At 43.5% G+C, this 15,940-nt stretch overlaps 1 protein-coding gene across 1 annotated transcript in view; it reads right to left on the bottom strand.

The window, feature by feature from the left end:
• Window positions 1-15,714, bottom strand: part of TRPM5 (transient receptor potential cation channel subfamily M member 5) — an 84,305-nt gene extending 68,591 nt beyond the window's left edge. The window contains exons 1-2 of the mRNA XM_045014386.1: window positions 15,589-15,714; window positions 15,069-15,472 (exon numbers count right to left, since the gene is read on the bottom strand). Of these exons, the coding sequence (XP_044870321.1) occupies window positions 15,069-15,472; window positions 15,589-15,714 (530 nt within the window). The remainder of the gene's footprint in view (window positions 1-15,068; window positions 15,473-15,588) is intronic.
• Window positions 15,715-15,940: the final 226 nt, after the last annotated feature.

Below are 15,940 nucleotides of genomic sequence, written 5' to 3'. Positions count from 1 at the left end.
TGTGGAATCTTAATGTTCGTGCAGAAAAATGGAAACTCTACGTTAGTCTAATCCCGAATACACCCACCCATCCTCAGTTGGTGCCAATCACCAAAGCTCCATTGAATTCCATGGAGATATGCCAATTTATACTAGCTGAGGAAAATCTGGCCCAGTAAAGCTTGGTATGATCTCTGAACTCTTTCAAGTGGCTGTTTTCCATAACAAAACCCATCAATTGTTTTTTGCCTTTGAAGATGGCAGTAACTTAATACTAGCATTATCCTTACAGAGGAAAGAAAGGTTAAATCAACCCTGCTGCCACTTGAACTTCTGATTTCAGGGGGTCAAAATATTTCAACTAAGCCATCTCCTCTGTGGCAGTGGTTTGGCATTGTGCAGGCAGGGAGATGAGAGAGTAGGGATGCTGATAGAGCTTCAGTTATACTGAAATATGCTTGATTATGCAGTCGGAAAGCGGAGAAAATATTCACCTTCACAACAGACAGTCAATCTGTTTGTGGAGAATGAGAGGGATAGCTGCTGTTATTTTTTATGAATAGTACATGTACCTCAGTTTACGAGATTGACATTTTCTGTCTGACTGCTGAAAGGTGAATTAAAAGGGGTGGTTAAGAAGCAAACCAAAATGAACAATGGTCAGAGATGAGACCTCCCTGGGTAAACAACTTCAAGCGAGCTAGGGGAACAATGGCTGTACTATTAATTGAGAAGTTGCTCTTTCCAAGCACCAGCCAAAAGTTACGCAGCCATTTTGCCAAGACCAGAGTCTAGAGATCAAAAAGATTCTCAGCAGTTAAAAGCACCTCCGAGAGAAAGGGTTGCCACCAGCTACTGGAGGTGAGACACTGACAGAAAAACTCAGAGAGGCAGAGAATACAGCAGGGCAGTCAGACTGAAGCAGAGGCTGTATGGGATGTGTCCGAGGCAGTTAAGTTTGCCTAAGGTTTGAGAGAAGTAATAAGGTATAGGCAAGACCCAGGCATGGAACTTTTGTGGTTTTTAACCCTTTTCTATGCTTGACATACACCTCTGAGTGGATAAACAATACCTTTGTTTAGAAGGCGCTGTTCTGAGACAGTTTGATCAGCTGTTGATCACATACACCCAGAGAGAAGTTACTTTCAGGTGCCTAATTCATTTGGGTCTGTCATGTTAATGTGGCTGGAATTGGGAGGCTGCCATTCCAGGATCCTTTCTAAGCGTGATAAAACCATGGGGACCCACCCAAAGAGGGATGAAGGTAGCAAAACCTGTCACCTGAGCAACGTACTCATAAGGGACTGTAAAGGGGTATAAGACACTGCTTGCCCTATAACTATGACAGTATGGTGGGACTAAAGGATGTCAATTGTTATTTGTCCCTTAACTTCAGCAGAGCTATGCCAGCTTACATAGCTGATGACCTTTCTTGAAAAATATTCAGATAAGAAAAAGTGACTTTTATGAATTATGTAGTGCAAAATCTAGAAAAGTGTGAAAAGTCATGCTTCACCCATCACAAAAGTTTTGTGAAGCTTATCACTTATTAATTTTTGCAAAACATTCTTGGGTCCTGGAATGTTAGCAATGGAAGTGCAAAGTTAGAATAGAGCTGTAGGAATGCCAAGTTTTATTATTACTGGTATATTAATTATTACTGATACATTGTATGTTCCATCTACATTTATTTTTCATTTCAGTGTACATAAAATTAAAAATATATCTAACCTGAAATGTTATTATCAAATATGAAATTGCCATGCAAGTCTATCACTTCTTAATTTCCATGTTTTCAGGAGCATTTAAAAGTACAGTAAACAGCCACAGTGTATAGTCTAGAAAATTTTTGTTTGGATTCGTTGGATTCTCCCTGTAATAGGGGATTTTCTCACAGCCAGGTAAACTGGCTTTAGAGGTGTGTTGTACCATACTGCCAGCACAAAGAAGCTGCATCACAGCACAGAATCTGGGCTCTGGAGAAGAGGTGGGCCCCATCCAGAGTTTCAATTTGTCCCAATACAAAGATACATTTGGAGATATTCAGATCCCGGATTTTGATTTTGACCCATTTCTAATATAGAGTTCACATATGCAGTGGGGAGTGCAATAGTAGTCTTCTGTTGAGGTCTAAAACAGCTCAAACAATCATAGTAAACAATCCTTAATTAATATAACAACAACAGTGAAGCAGAAATGTCCCAGGGTTTGTTTCAACGGCTGAACAAAACAGTGATGAATATAACCCTGCATTGTATGGAAGGGAGTTCAGTGCATAGACAAAGAACATTATACCTGTAAAAACTCATGTCCCAGAAATATTCCCAGGAAGTATTGCACACACACCAAGTGCTCAAATGGAGAGGAGGGTAGTAGTGGATATTCTATACCTTCTATACTCACTACTGCCCGGTGAAGAAAAGAGAAGAGACGATGGAACATGCCATTGGTTTCCTCCTCAACTTGAGCACCAATGTCACTTTCAAAGGCTTGCCACGAAGGGAAATAAGAAGGAACGCCCGTTCCTTTTCCAGAAAAGGAAAAGTTTTAAAGGCCAGAGGTGAATTCATTTAACAATCTGAATGACTTTTGCAGAGTCTGCACCAGGCTTCTTGTGCATGTGATAATTTATATATTATAAATGAACTTACCTGCTGGCTATCCTTTGCAATGGGCATGACTAGCCACCTGCACTATTGAAGTTGCTTTGCAGTGTGTCAGGTTAAAAGGCATTGAATGCTGCTTCCTTTTCCTATTGTGAAAGGAGAGGTTTCTGGTTTAGTCGATGCACCCTTCCCATTAAACCTACAAAAGTAAAAGAAAACAGCAGCAGCACCTGCTGAAACCAATCGCTGTACTCAGGGAATGAATAGGAGTCTAGTCAAGCAAATGTGTATGCAAATAGTAGATATGAATGTCTCTGCATCAGTAAGGGGTAAATGACCATCCAAATCTGACATCTAAAAGGATCACACTTTAAATATTTATACATTTTGTAGGTGATGTGTTCAACTGAATGCACCAGAGTGGATGCGGAATAAATGTACAGTAACTCCCCACTTAACGTCCTCTTGTTTAACGTTGTTTCGATGTTACGTCCTTGCTCCATTATAGAACATGCTCATTTAAAGTTGTGCAATGCTCCCCTATAACGTCGTTTGGCTGCCTGCTTTGTCCACGGCTGGCAGCTCCCCATCAGCTCCCCTCCCCTTTCCCCACCCCGTGCCTCCCGCCCACCGGTGGATCCCGCAGATCAGTGCCTTCCCCCTGCTCCCCCCACGGCAATCAGCTGTCTTGCGGTGTTCAGGAGGCTGGCGGGGGAGGCTGTGCGCCACATCCTCGCTCCTCCCCCCAGCCTCCTGAACACCACAAACCCGCTGATTGCCACAGGCAGGAGGCTGGGGGGAGGAGCGAGGATGCAGCGTGCGGAGTAAAGGGGGAGGAGGTGGAGCAGGTGGGGGAGAAGAGGTGGGTTAAGGGTGGGGCCTTGGGGGAAGGGGTAGAATGGACAGGCCACGGGTTGGCCCCCACCCCTGGCAAAGTCGGTGCCTGTGCTTGCAAGAACAGCAAGAGGAGCAGCCAGACAATCCATCCTCTTCCACTCTCTGACTCCACCACCTCAACCAAGCTTCATACTCAGCAGTGATGATTGTAGTATTAAATTGTTTCTTTAAAATTGTTTAAGACTTATACCTGTATTAAATTGCTTGTTTAAAAGGTATATAACGCCTTTTGTCTGGCAAAAAATTTTTTCCTGGAACCTAACCCCCCCTATTTACATTAATTCTTATGGGGAAATTGGATTTGCTTAACATCATTTTGCTTAAAGTCGCATTTTTCAGGAACATAAATACAACATTAAGTGAAGAGTTACTGTATCAGTGAAGCTAGTTAACCCTCTGAATGTCCTTACCGAGAACCAAGTGCCCTAAATGGGCCTCTCCCCAGCTGCAGAAACCCTGGTACGCCCTCCCCAGGGCACAGATGCACAACCCAAGTCCTCTCTTAACTCTCTGCTCATTAGATTCCCAATCAAACCTCCTCAAGCTGCAGAAATTCTCCTGACTCCCCCGAAGATAAGTAACTTCAATAAGCAATGCATAGAGCTTCCCTACATAAATGCAATATTATGGCTGGTGTTAGTTTGCATTTCTTTTACCACCAACAGATTATATGTTGCACCAAAATCCTTCCTTTCAGTGTCACAATGCTGCTATCTCCTTAAGCAGCTTTCTGAATGGGGTTGTTGGATACCTAGGGCCAGATCCTCAGTTGGTGCAAATCAGCATAGCTCCATTGACTTCCATGGAGTTATGCCAATTTACACCAGCTGAGAAGGATCTGGCCCAATAAAGCTTGGTGTGAACATTGAGCTCTTTCAGGTGGCTGTTTTCTATGACGCATCCCCTCAATTGTTTTCTGCCTTCTGAGATGGCATTAACTGCCATGGTTTGTACTTTTTTTTGATTTGTTGGGCTTCAGGCCTTTCAGGGTTAAGATAATTTATGTTCTAAATACCCAGTGTTCTTGATACAGATCTTGCTATTTTCCTTAGGCTCTAAATTCACCTGTCTTGCTTCTGCCAGACTGGATTCCTTTCCTTTATTTGGGCGGGGCAAGAGGGAGTAATTTTGGAGAATGTATTCCCCTGTGTCACACCAGGTCTCAAATTAATATGAAAGCAGGAAGACATCCACACCCTGTCTGTTGAGAACAGCAGGTTTTGTTTCTCTCAGAGGGGCCTGCATAATTCTTCTGGATTGCTTTAAAATTTTGTGTGTGTATGTGCGCACACTTGTCTGTTTTCCTTCCTCTGACTATTTTGACTGTAATCATGTTTCTGTTACCATTTAAATTCCCATATCCAGAATCGTGCTGAATTCCATTATGTCATAATAGAGAGTTATTTATTTTTTTCTCTGTTATAACTACAGTAAAACTTGCTATAAGCAACCAATCAACCAAGGGATTGGGGGGAAGGTCATTTACAGCTGTGCTCTAACAGCTTGTCTAGATAGCAAATTAGTACACAGCAAACTGGGGTGTAAACCTACAGGGCACTAGCATGCTGCTCACTAAAAGGTCCTTGTGCACTTTGATCTACTCCCATTTCAAATGTAGAATAGATCAAAGTGTACTAGAGCTCTCTTAGTGCGTGGCTCCAGAATCCATGTGGCTTGCTGTAAATTTACATCCTCGCTTGCCACGCACTAACTCACCATCTAGACAAGCCCTGAGAGCTGAACTAAATTGTGTTATGCAACTTTGAAGATACTGATCTTTTCTTTTTTTTTCCAAAAAATGCCTAGAGATTTTGTGTTCCTCCACTTTGGGGGGCCCTGTTTGAGGCACCTAGAAGAAGGCTTTAACATGTCTCAGCCTGGGCTCCCAAAAGTGGAGACAGGTGAAATCACTAGTCACTTGAAGAGCTTGGTTACTGTACATCATAGTAGTCACTTAAACTAGGGAGTTGCTTCTGAAAGGAATGTGCTCTTCAGCCCCAATGTACTCTCTGTCTAGGGGGAGTTGGCAGGGGATGGCATGTAGCTGAACACATCAGCTTTATGGTAGATGAGGTTTCTCCTCACCATAGGGGAATCATCAGCTTAACTTTTAAGGAAAGTTTCAGGTCATTTTGCTGCACACAGGAGAGCATTTTGCAACAGCAGAAGGACCAAGGATTGGGTCTCCTTTGTTTGAAGAAAAGCATGATTTGCCTGTTATACCTGTCAGAGTTCTGATTGTGGCTTATGCTTTTCTGTGCTCACATGTTGGCACAACAAACCTGCCAATGTAATAGGGTATGAAACGTACACCCCTTTCCCTCAGATAACAATCATCAGAATCTTTAAATGAGGCATTCTAAAGTTTAATGTATTTAGTTGAACTTCAGACATGATCTCTTGACAACAAATTTATCTTGCTGGAACTCCTTGAGTACTTCAGATGGAAATGGATGCATTTCTGCAATTGTAGATGGCACCCCACCTTGCAGAGTTTGTGTGGTCATGGCTCATGAAGATTGGCAGCAGACACTTGAAGGTGAAGAGATGCAACTCCCAATTTCCTTCTCTCTGGGCATGATTGAACATGAGCTGTAGGGCTACTTTTCCATGTACTGCCACCAAAACCTGAGGTTCACATGACATTCACCTTTCCTGTTCTCAAACGTGGAGGTGAGATTTCAAAATCTTTGTGAGGTATGAACTGAAGTGAGCTCACCATAAGAATGTGATTGGTCAGCTTTGATGATATTGTCTTTGAGCTCTTGATCATACGCTGCTATAAAGTCCAAGAGTTGTAGAAGAAGCAGACTCTACAGTGCTTGAAATGTCAGTTTGTGGATCCGCATCACCCTGGCATACGATTGGCCACTCATATCTTGTTCTGTTGGGTTTGGTCCATGAGCTCCACTTCAGTACAGGCATTTGCTAGCCCTGAAGCCTGTGTGTGCTGGCCTATACATTTCTGAAAGTTCATTGATATATGGAGCCTTATTATGGAATAAGCCATTCCCTCTACTGTGATGTGGCCCCTTTTAGTTCCATCAGAGCTTCACCAATATTAGCACCACATATTTCTGTCCAAGCACTGATAACATGTTTGCAAGAGTATTGAGGGTGTATAGCTCATGGGCAGGGGTTTGAATGATTGTCAAGTATCCAATGGTAGTTATTTCTGGTTCTGTTGTCATGTGCAATTGGTTGAAATGTGTCCATCCACATTTTGGGTTCTCATTTTGATGTTTAATGATAAAGGCCATATCGGAAACTCTTGCATGCACTGCAGCTTCACAGTTTTCTTCAGATTCTCTGCAAACATAGTCCTTAAATATAAATTCTGCTCTATTATTTCTTACATTGGCTGGTATGATTGTGTCAATTGCATCAGGAATGCTGTGTGCTGCTGTTTGTTGTCTTTTTAGATCATTCAGCATCACATCAGAGGCAGGTCCTCTTTGCCAAGCAGCGATCTGGGTTTCATGGAATGGGCATTTGCCATCCAGAGACTCATCATGTATGTCAATATTGTCAGCTGGGAGTCAGGTTGGGAGGAATAACAGCACCATTTTTAGCATCCATAGTTTATAGGAGCAGCAAAGAATCCTGTGGCACCTTATAGACTAACAGACATTTTGCAGCATGAGCTTTCGTGGGTGAATACCCACTTCTTCGGATCCGTATTTCGTATTCACCCACGAAAGCTCATGCTGCAAAACATCTGTTAGTCTATAAGGTGCCACAGGATTCTTTGCTGCTTCTACAGAACCAGACTAACACGGCTACCCCTCTGATAGTTTATAGGGTTTTCTCTGCTAGGGCTGTCTCCACCTTTAGGATTCCTTCATAACTAATGCAATGACCACCCTTATGGAAAGTTAAAAGTTAAACAAGTTGTTTTGACTTTGTTGGCTAATGGAGGGTGCACTCAAGACCAATATGCTTTGATGGCCATTCCTTTGCACTGCTCACACCACATATATTATCTTGAGCCATACTAAACACATTGAATTTCACTGATTCTTGTTTCTCAAAGTTCTCTTCATCACATTGTCCTCAAGAAGAGACTACCCTTCATACAGCAGGTGGAGGAACGTGCAGGGCTTAATTTGTAATGAAAGAGGTGCTGGGGCTCAAGCAATTATTTTACATTTATAACTGATGCAGCAAGCCCAGACACGCCAGGGCTATGAACTGCCAAGCTTTGAGGTACTGGGGCTCAGCTTTGGCATACAAGCAGTGGGAACATGTACATGCTATTTGGAATGCAAGCAGCTACATTATCCTCATGGACACTGAAAGCTCTGTAGCCAAGTATCTGCCTGAATTTTCAATGCAAACATGTACCCGTGACAGAAATATGCCTTTCTGGAGGTGGTAAATGAGGATGGCCATCTCCTCATCTTGGCGAGAATCTGTTATTTGTGAGATAGGTACATATTGTGACAGACCCAGGCCAGTGGGGTACAGGAGTCTGGTAGAGGGCAAATATACTGGTTGCTGGATGAGTAGTTTTCTGTTCCCTGAGTGACCAGAGCAGGGGCTGCACTAGAGTAATCAGGAACCTGCTAGAACCAATTAAGGCAGACAGGCTGATTAGAACACCTGCAGCCAATTAAGGCAGGCTAATCAGGGGACCTGGGTTTTAAAAGGAGCTCACTTCAGTTTGTGGGGGGTGTGTGAGGAGCTGGGAGCAAGAAGCGCAAGGAGCTGAGAGTGTGCGTGTGCTGCTGGAGGACTAAGGAGTACAAGTGTTATCAGACACCAGGAGGAAGGTCCTATGGTGAGGATAAAGAAGGTGTTTGGAGGAGGCCATGGGGAAGTAGCCCAGGGAGGTGTAGCTGTCATGCAGCTGTTCCAGGAGGCACTCTAGACAGCTGCGATCCACAGGGCCCTGGGCTGGAACCTGGAGTAGAGAGTGGGCCCAGGTTCCCCCCAAACCTCCCAACTCCTGATCCAACACAGGAGGAGTTGACCCAGATTGTGGGTTCCACCAGAGGGGAAGATCACTGAAGTGAGCAAATCTGCCAATAAGCGCAGGACCCACCAAGGTAGAGGAGGAACTTTGTCACAATATTTATACTTGGCTAGAACTAAGAGTGTTTATCTCTCAGCAGGAGACCCATCAGGCAATGAAATGAAATGAACTAAATCCCTAATATGAGTTTGGAGTTTTTCCTTGAATGATGATCTTTGACTGATGCCAGAGTATGGAATTTCAATGACAGTTTCCTTTGCAAGATTGCAGTAATGATGCCAAACATCAGATAGCTCCAAAACATGGCCTTGATTTGCTGCTTGCTGAAGCTCATTTTGAAGCCAAAGCATAGCTGTCAGTAATTTTGCTGCTCTCACTCTTTTTCACCACAGACCTCATAAATAGGATGTAACAAGTCAGGTGATACTTGACTTCAGCAGCTATGAGGTAATTTTACTTCAGATATACAAACTCATTTTGTGGTCCAATACAGTTGCCTTCATTAACTGTTAACTCATGTTGACTGTAGTTATAGAGATGAGTCTCTGTTTAGGATGCACTTCTTCACAAAACGTATCATCTCCAGTCCATAGTTTTCACAGTTTAGGATGCACTTCTTCACAAAACATGTATCATCTCCAGTCCATAGTTTTACTGTCTTGCATTATGGACACTGGTGTCTTTATTGGGATCACTACAGCTTGCCACACATGAGACATCAGTTACAGATGTTTACCTACCCATTTTGCCTTTGTTAGTGTATTGGGCATAGCAATTTCTGTGCCACACAACTGATACTGTCTCTTCTGAATGAAAGAAGGGCCAATTCTGTCAATGGCCTCTCTGTATTTGACATCTTGTCATTTTTTTCCGGTGACCATTGCCTCCCTTACTCCAAGCAATCCTTGTTCACCTGCTTTACTCACATCTTCTATTCTGGGTAAATAATGCAGGGACTGTAGGAAGCTGGCGTGGCTCTCTTGAGACTTACTACCAGTTCCATGGTTTAGCTACAACTCTAAGTGTTCTAAATCCCTGTCTCATCTAACTACTGTTGTGCTCTCTTTTTGTATCACCATTACTTCTACATTAATTCTATTCTAATTACAAAGCATTATGTACCATAAAACAAATACTAAGTATGCAAGAAAAGGAGAAAACTATGTGTTATGATAACTTATTTCTAATATTCTGATACATGGATGACTAAATGCCATAAGAAGTTGAATATTAGGGTGAAATAGGTGGTAAAACAATGATCTGTTCTCATTTTCTGTTCTTAATAGACTGAAAAGGAATTTTGCCAGTTTGATGCTCACAAATTCACTCGCACGCTGTTGGTATTTTTAAACATTTCTGGTGAATTTTGGTGACCATATTTGTTTGCAAGTTTGAGGATCTAAACATCAGAATTCAGCTTGGTAACAACTATTTTCGAAATCAGAAGGTTCAAATTATGTTAGAAAATATTGTTACCAACTTTTAACAAAAGATGACTCTAGACCCCTTTTAGAGAATTGATTCTGAGATTTTTGCCTAGTGTTTTGACTCATTTGGGAGACCAGAAACTAAGTGCTAAGAATTTATTCATTCACGTCCTACTCTGAGAAAAACCTCAGCACCTTCTCTCTGTGTGAAAACACAATGAGACAGAAGATCATAAACCCACCTGCAGCCCACTCTATGGTCTACTTGGCTAAGATAAATTAGCCTGCTGCTTTAGCCACTAGAGGGACCCCTAGGAATATAATATGCAACTCTATTGACAATGGCAATTTTTAAATTTTAGACATTCAACAAAAGAACTGCATAGTTCAAACCAAACATGTTTTCTTTCATTTATAATGAGCTCTGAAATAGCAGGAAAATCAGAATTAAAGGGCTCCATGTTTTGCTGCTTCAGGCAGGAAATGAAATTTCCATGTTGCTTGTATTTCCCTGTAAACTACAAAGCCTATTTAAAAAGGTGTTTTGTTTTTTTTATGTGAAGTGAGTGGTTAAATATAATAAAATTCTAGGGTGAAATCCAAGATCCATTGAAGTCAATGACAAGATAGTAAGGATCCTTTTTTTTTTCTTCAAATTCACTAGAATAATTACCGTGGCCCTTGATTTCATTTGAATTTTAATAGCTCTTCACAAGCCTAGGAGACCAAAGCAACTATAGATACTGTGATATGCTTGCCAAAATTGATTTCGAATTTGTTGTTATTATAGGCCCTGCCAATTCCTGCGAATGTTATTTCAGTATTACCAGTACACATCTTGAGAGCTTTGACTTCTGAGTTCTCTGCCTTTTCAGTTCTCTTTCAACACATAGAATAGATGGGGAAAGACTATCAACTTGATTCTGACCTCGCACCAGTCAGCGTAACATCACTGACCATAGCGGAGTTACTCCTGATTCAGACCAGTGTAGTGGACAGCAGAATCTGTCTGTGTTCTTCAATCAAAAAGAAACTGAGATGATTGTAAGCTCTTTGCAGCAGGGGCCATCTCCTTGTTAAATGTGCTAGAAGCTGTACATACAATGGGGCTTGAATTCCTTACTGGGATGTGTAGGTGCTATCACAGTACAGATTAATAATAGCAGCATCAATTACAATTTTAATTTGTAATACAGCTGTGGAATGTAGAGGTGGTTTGGGGAACTCAGAGTATTGTAATTGAAGCACTTTGTCTCCTTTTTTGGGTCAGAAACTCTGAAGGTGAAACTGTGGTCCTTTCACAGTGAGTCAAAAGCCACAGTGAAAGGGCTTTGCAGGAGAGAAATGTATTGGTAATAGGTGCAGAGTCCTCCCCTTATCCGAGAGGTACACGGCACCCACAGAACAGCTCTCCCATGGCATTCTGGGCCAGTAGATCTGTATTGTGTTTGGCAATGGGCCAGTGTAGTGACAGTGGTACCCATAAATTCCTTTTCACATTGCTGCATTGAGCCACTGCAGTGCCACACAAGGAGTTCCCCCAGCAAAAGGCTTCCCATGGCCCAAGTCACTGCAGAGTACTAAGATGGTAGGCCTGATTCTGTTCTCATGTATACATGTTTTACAGTGGTGTAACCCCACTGACTCAGTGGAGATATCCCAGATTTGATTTTCTCCAGTGTAATGAGAGAAGAATTAGAATGGACATTTCCATTGTGTTTGAACCTCTTTGCCCCACAAAGGAGGCAGGAGCAGGAATTTATGTAAAAATACAAGTACACAATGAATGCAGAGAATGTTTTCAACCCCAGTATTACCTCTGTTGTCATAGCACATCTCATTTCTTGGCAAAGTTCTTTAGGATACCTGTCTGAAAGGCACCATAGAAAATCAAATCTTATTGTATTTCAGCTAACCAGAAATTCCAGCTTGGTGGAACTGGCCATTGTTATAGGTCAGCTCTGACTTACCTGTTTTGTTTGTTTTGGTTTTTAGTCTAGCTTTCTCACAGGTTCTCTGGTTAAAGCTGGATTTATAAGAGTCTCTCTTTGTAGTGCTGGTATACAGCAAAGAGAGTTAGAGGTATGTGCCCCCTCTCAGTACCTGTGCATTACAGTTCCCATTACAGTTAACTGGAGAGCCACACACCTTTCAAAGGCCAAATAGACCACTGAGTATTATCTGCTGACATGAGGTCTGATCACCCCTGGGTTTGAAAATGGGCTGCTAAATGGTCTGAAGAAGGGGAAATCATCCTTCCCTATCTTTACTTTGGAGGACTTGGATGAGGGGCTTTATGATCAGTGGAAGAGCCATTGTATTTGCTAATTCAACAGCCTGTCAACAGTGTTTACTTTCTTTTATTTCACAGCAGCAAGGGAACTGGATTGTTTGAGGGTATGCAGAACAGTCAGTGATTCAGTAGCTACCACTCTGAGTCCATACTGTGCTAGTGCTCAGGTAACTACATTCTCCCTGCCTAAAATTCTCTCTGCACATTCACTTTGAGCTATCATTCTTCTTCAGTTTCTGTTCTGGATTGGTCTGCAGTGTTGCAGTGCACTGTTAGCCCAGGTCTACTCTACAAAGCTTTGTTGGCATAGCTATATCAGTCAGAGATATGAAAAACCCTAGAGACATAGCTCTGATGACAAAACCTCAGTATAGGTGCAACTTTGCTGGCAGAAGAGTGCTTCTTTGAGCATGACTAAAATTGTTTTGAGAAGTGGTGTTGCTATGTCAACAGAAAAATTCCTTGTTGGTATTTGCTGCATCTACACTAGGGGGCTCTGCTGGTATAGCTGTACTGCTACAGCTATACTAGCAAAGCATTTGTCATGTAGACAAGGCCTTAACAGCTGCTGCATTTCACCCCAATAGGGGGTTGTATTTCAGCGGTGGGCAAACAATCCGTGTGTACTGTATACGTTCTACAAAATTGCTTTGGGATCTCTCAGGATGAAATGTGCTCTAACAATGTAAGATTGCTATTGCTATAAATATATATGAGGGGTGATAACATGCACTACTAAATTTTAGTATGAGAGTCAAAGGTCCCAAATACCTTGGTTCAACTTCATTATTTATTTATATTGCAGTAGCATGTGATAGTTCAGGATCAAGGCCCTAGTATGCTACTGTGTACACACTTAGACTATCCCTATCTCACAGATTTTATCTAAATATAAGATGAAGCAACAAGTGGGTAAAACACACAGGGAGCACACGGGTAACAATGAGACTGTTATGATTAGTGTAATCGAGACAAGGTGGGTGAGGGAATATCTTTTACTGGACCCAGGGCCAGCTCCAGACCCCAGCGCGCCAAGCACGCGCTTGGGGCGGCATTTTGCTGGCAGGTCGGCAGGCGGCTCCGGCGGACCTCCCGCAGGCATGACTGCAGAGGGTCCGCTGGTCCCCCGGCTCTGGTGGACCATCCACAGGCCTGCCTGCAGATGCTCCACCAGAGCCGGGGGACCAGCGGACCCTCCGCAGGCACGTCTGCAAGAGGTCCCTCGGAGCCGTGGGACCGGTGACCGCCAGAGCGCCCCCCCCGGCACGCCGCTCTGCTTGGGGCGGCGGAATTCCTAGAGCCGCCCCTGACTGGACCAACTTCTGTTGGTGAGAGAGACAAGGTTTTGAGCCACAGAGAGCTCTTCTTCAGTTCTGGTAAAGGTACTCTGATATTACCTTGTCCCTCTGATATCCTGGGACTGACATGGCTACAACTCCACAGCATAATGTAATAAGCCGCCTAATTATTCTCAATTGTTTATTTTTTCTCCCCACTTCAGTTACTAGAGTTTTTATGATTGACACTGGTAGAGAAAGAGAAGGCCTACTTTAATAACTTGTTTCCTGGTGGAAAAATGATACTGTATTTGACCAGATAGAATTAAGTTACTTTACTCTTTATGGATGTTCATTGTTTTCCAAAGGACTGGCCATTTTGTAACATGCCGGCCTAGTAAACAGGCTCTTTATTGTCTCTCTGACCAATAATTCATTAAAACAAACAAACAGGGACTGAAAAAATTGCACCTCTTTCTCTGTTCCATATAGTTTTAACTGTGAGGAAAAGAATCTTGTTCCCTTGTGCCCATAAGTGGTCCACACAATATGTGTGATAAGACCTACCGACACATCAGAGGTCCAGCCAAAGCATCAATTTCAGCTAGCTATTAGGTGCATGATTTAGCACTCAGTATGAACAGGGGCTTTCATGTTCAACTCCATGTCAGCTGGTTGTGCGTGGACCTTAGAGATAACTACAACCAGCTGACATGGAGTTGAACATGAGTCCCTGTATACAATGTGTGTTTAACATTGTATTAGTTACAATGATTCTTCATAGTTTGTTTTCTACCCGTTTGTCTATAGAGAGTCCTAAAAAGTCTGATTTTTTTCAGTACTGCAGAATACTTGCAGCTCCCATAGATCTCTATGAGAAATGCACATGATGAGAACTATTAAAAGTCAAGCCCTTTCTGTGCCTCATTTTTTCTCATCTGCATAATGGGGATAACAATACTGTCCTATCTCAAAGAACTGTTGTGAAGCTTACTTCATTCATATTTGTAAAGTGCTTTGAGTGACACTAATTCAAGTTGGACCTTAGAGTTATATTTTATATTTCTAGTTTTAGATACAAGAATGACACATTTATACAAATAGGATGACCAACCTCAGTATATTATAAGCTTTGTAATAATACCTTACAAGAGACCTTTTGCATGAAGCATATTTCAGTTACATTATATACACACTCATTAGCATATTTCATAAAATCAGATGGAGTTCAACATCACATGGAGCATCAAGCCTCCCCGAGGAGCTGGCTTGGGAGACTCCTCCCCCTTGGGCTACTGCTAAACTGCCAGCCCCTCCTGCCTGGGGAGCCAGCCCCTCCTCCGGCTGGGCTCCAACCCAGTTAACCCTTTGAGGGCTCGGTTTGCTCATCCTGTCCCTGAGCTTTTGGCACTGGGCCCACCTGTGGCCCCTCTGCCCACAGTAATTGCACCTCAGGTCCCATTGGTCCCCAGGGCAGGTCGGTCAGCTCTGGTATTGGCTGTGCCTCTCGGGAGGGATTTATCCAATACTCCCTTCAGGGAAGTCTCTGTGTGCCCCCCCCCCTTCTGTACTGATGTGGGCCTGTCCCCCTGGGATTCCATTCCATATCCCGACCTGCTGTCTACAAACTCATCAGCCAGCAGCCCTGAGTGGCGCAGGTCCTTCGGCCTCTTATCCACCAGCCACATCCTCAGGTCAGGGGGACAGAGTTCATATAGTCGCTCCAGCCCCATCAGTTCAATCACATCCTCCTTGGTCTGGGCCCAGGCCCCGTTCACCCACTTGAGGGTGTATTCCGCCATCAGCGTGACCAGTTCCAGATAGGTCATCCCCTGGGTCATGTGCACACTCCTTAACCTTTTCCTGTATGCCTCGGAGGTCTGCTCAAACTTGCGCAGCAGGGCTTGTTTGAACAGTTCATAGTCCCCTGCTTCCACCTCATCCATCTGGCTGAACATCTCTTTGGCTTTGGGACCCAGTAAGGGGGTGAGATGCCGAAACCTTTCTGCAGGGTCAACCTGGTGCACATTGCAGACCTTCTCAAAAGCAGTGAGGAAGGCATCTATATCATCCCCTTCCTTAAACTGAGGCAGGACTTTTATACTGGAGTTCCCTGCGGCCCACCCCCACTCACCATGGTAGGGGTCTCTCTGCTTCTCAGCTCCACCATCGCCAGTTCATGCTGCCTCTGTCTCTCACAGTCCTCCCGTTCCTGCTGTTCCTTCTCATGGTCCTCCAGCTCTTTCAGTTTCAATTCCATTTCCAACTCCAACCATCACAGCTCCACCAATGGGGAACTCGGTCAGGAAGATCCCCTGCTGGTTGGGTAGGTGGATCCTGGGGCTGCTTGGCTTCTTTCAGCCCCTCCCGCATCCCTGGTTGGGTTGGTGGCTGGGATGATCCCTGGGGCTGCCTGGCTGTTCCCAGCCACTCTCGCAGCCCCAGCTTGGTCAGGAATTGACTCCTTAAAGCGATCATTCTCTTCC

The sequence above is a fragment of the Mauremys mutica genome, chromosome 4 (genome assembly GCF_020497125.1).
Source record: "Mauremys mutica isolate MM-2020 ecotype Southern chromosome 4, ASM2049712v1, whole genome shotgun sequence".
In the NCBI taxonomy this organism is placed as follows: Eukaryota; Metazoa; Chordata; order Testudines; family Geoemydidae; genus Mauremys; species Mauremys mutica.
Note: the sequence above shows the minus strand (reverse complement) of the source record. Positions and strands in the feature narration are given on the sequence as shown.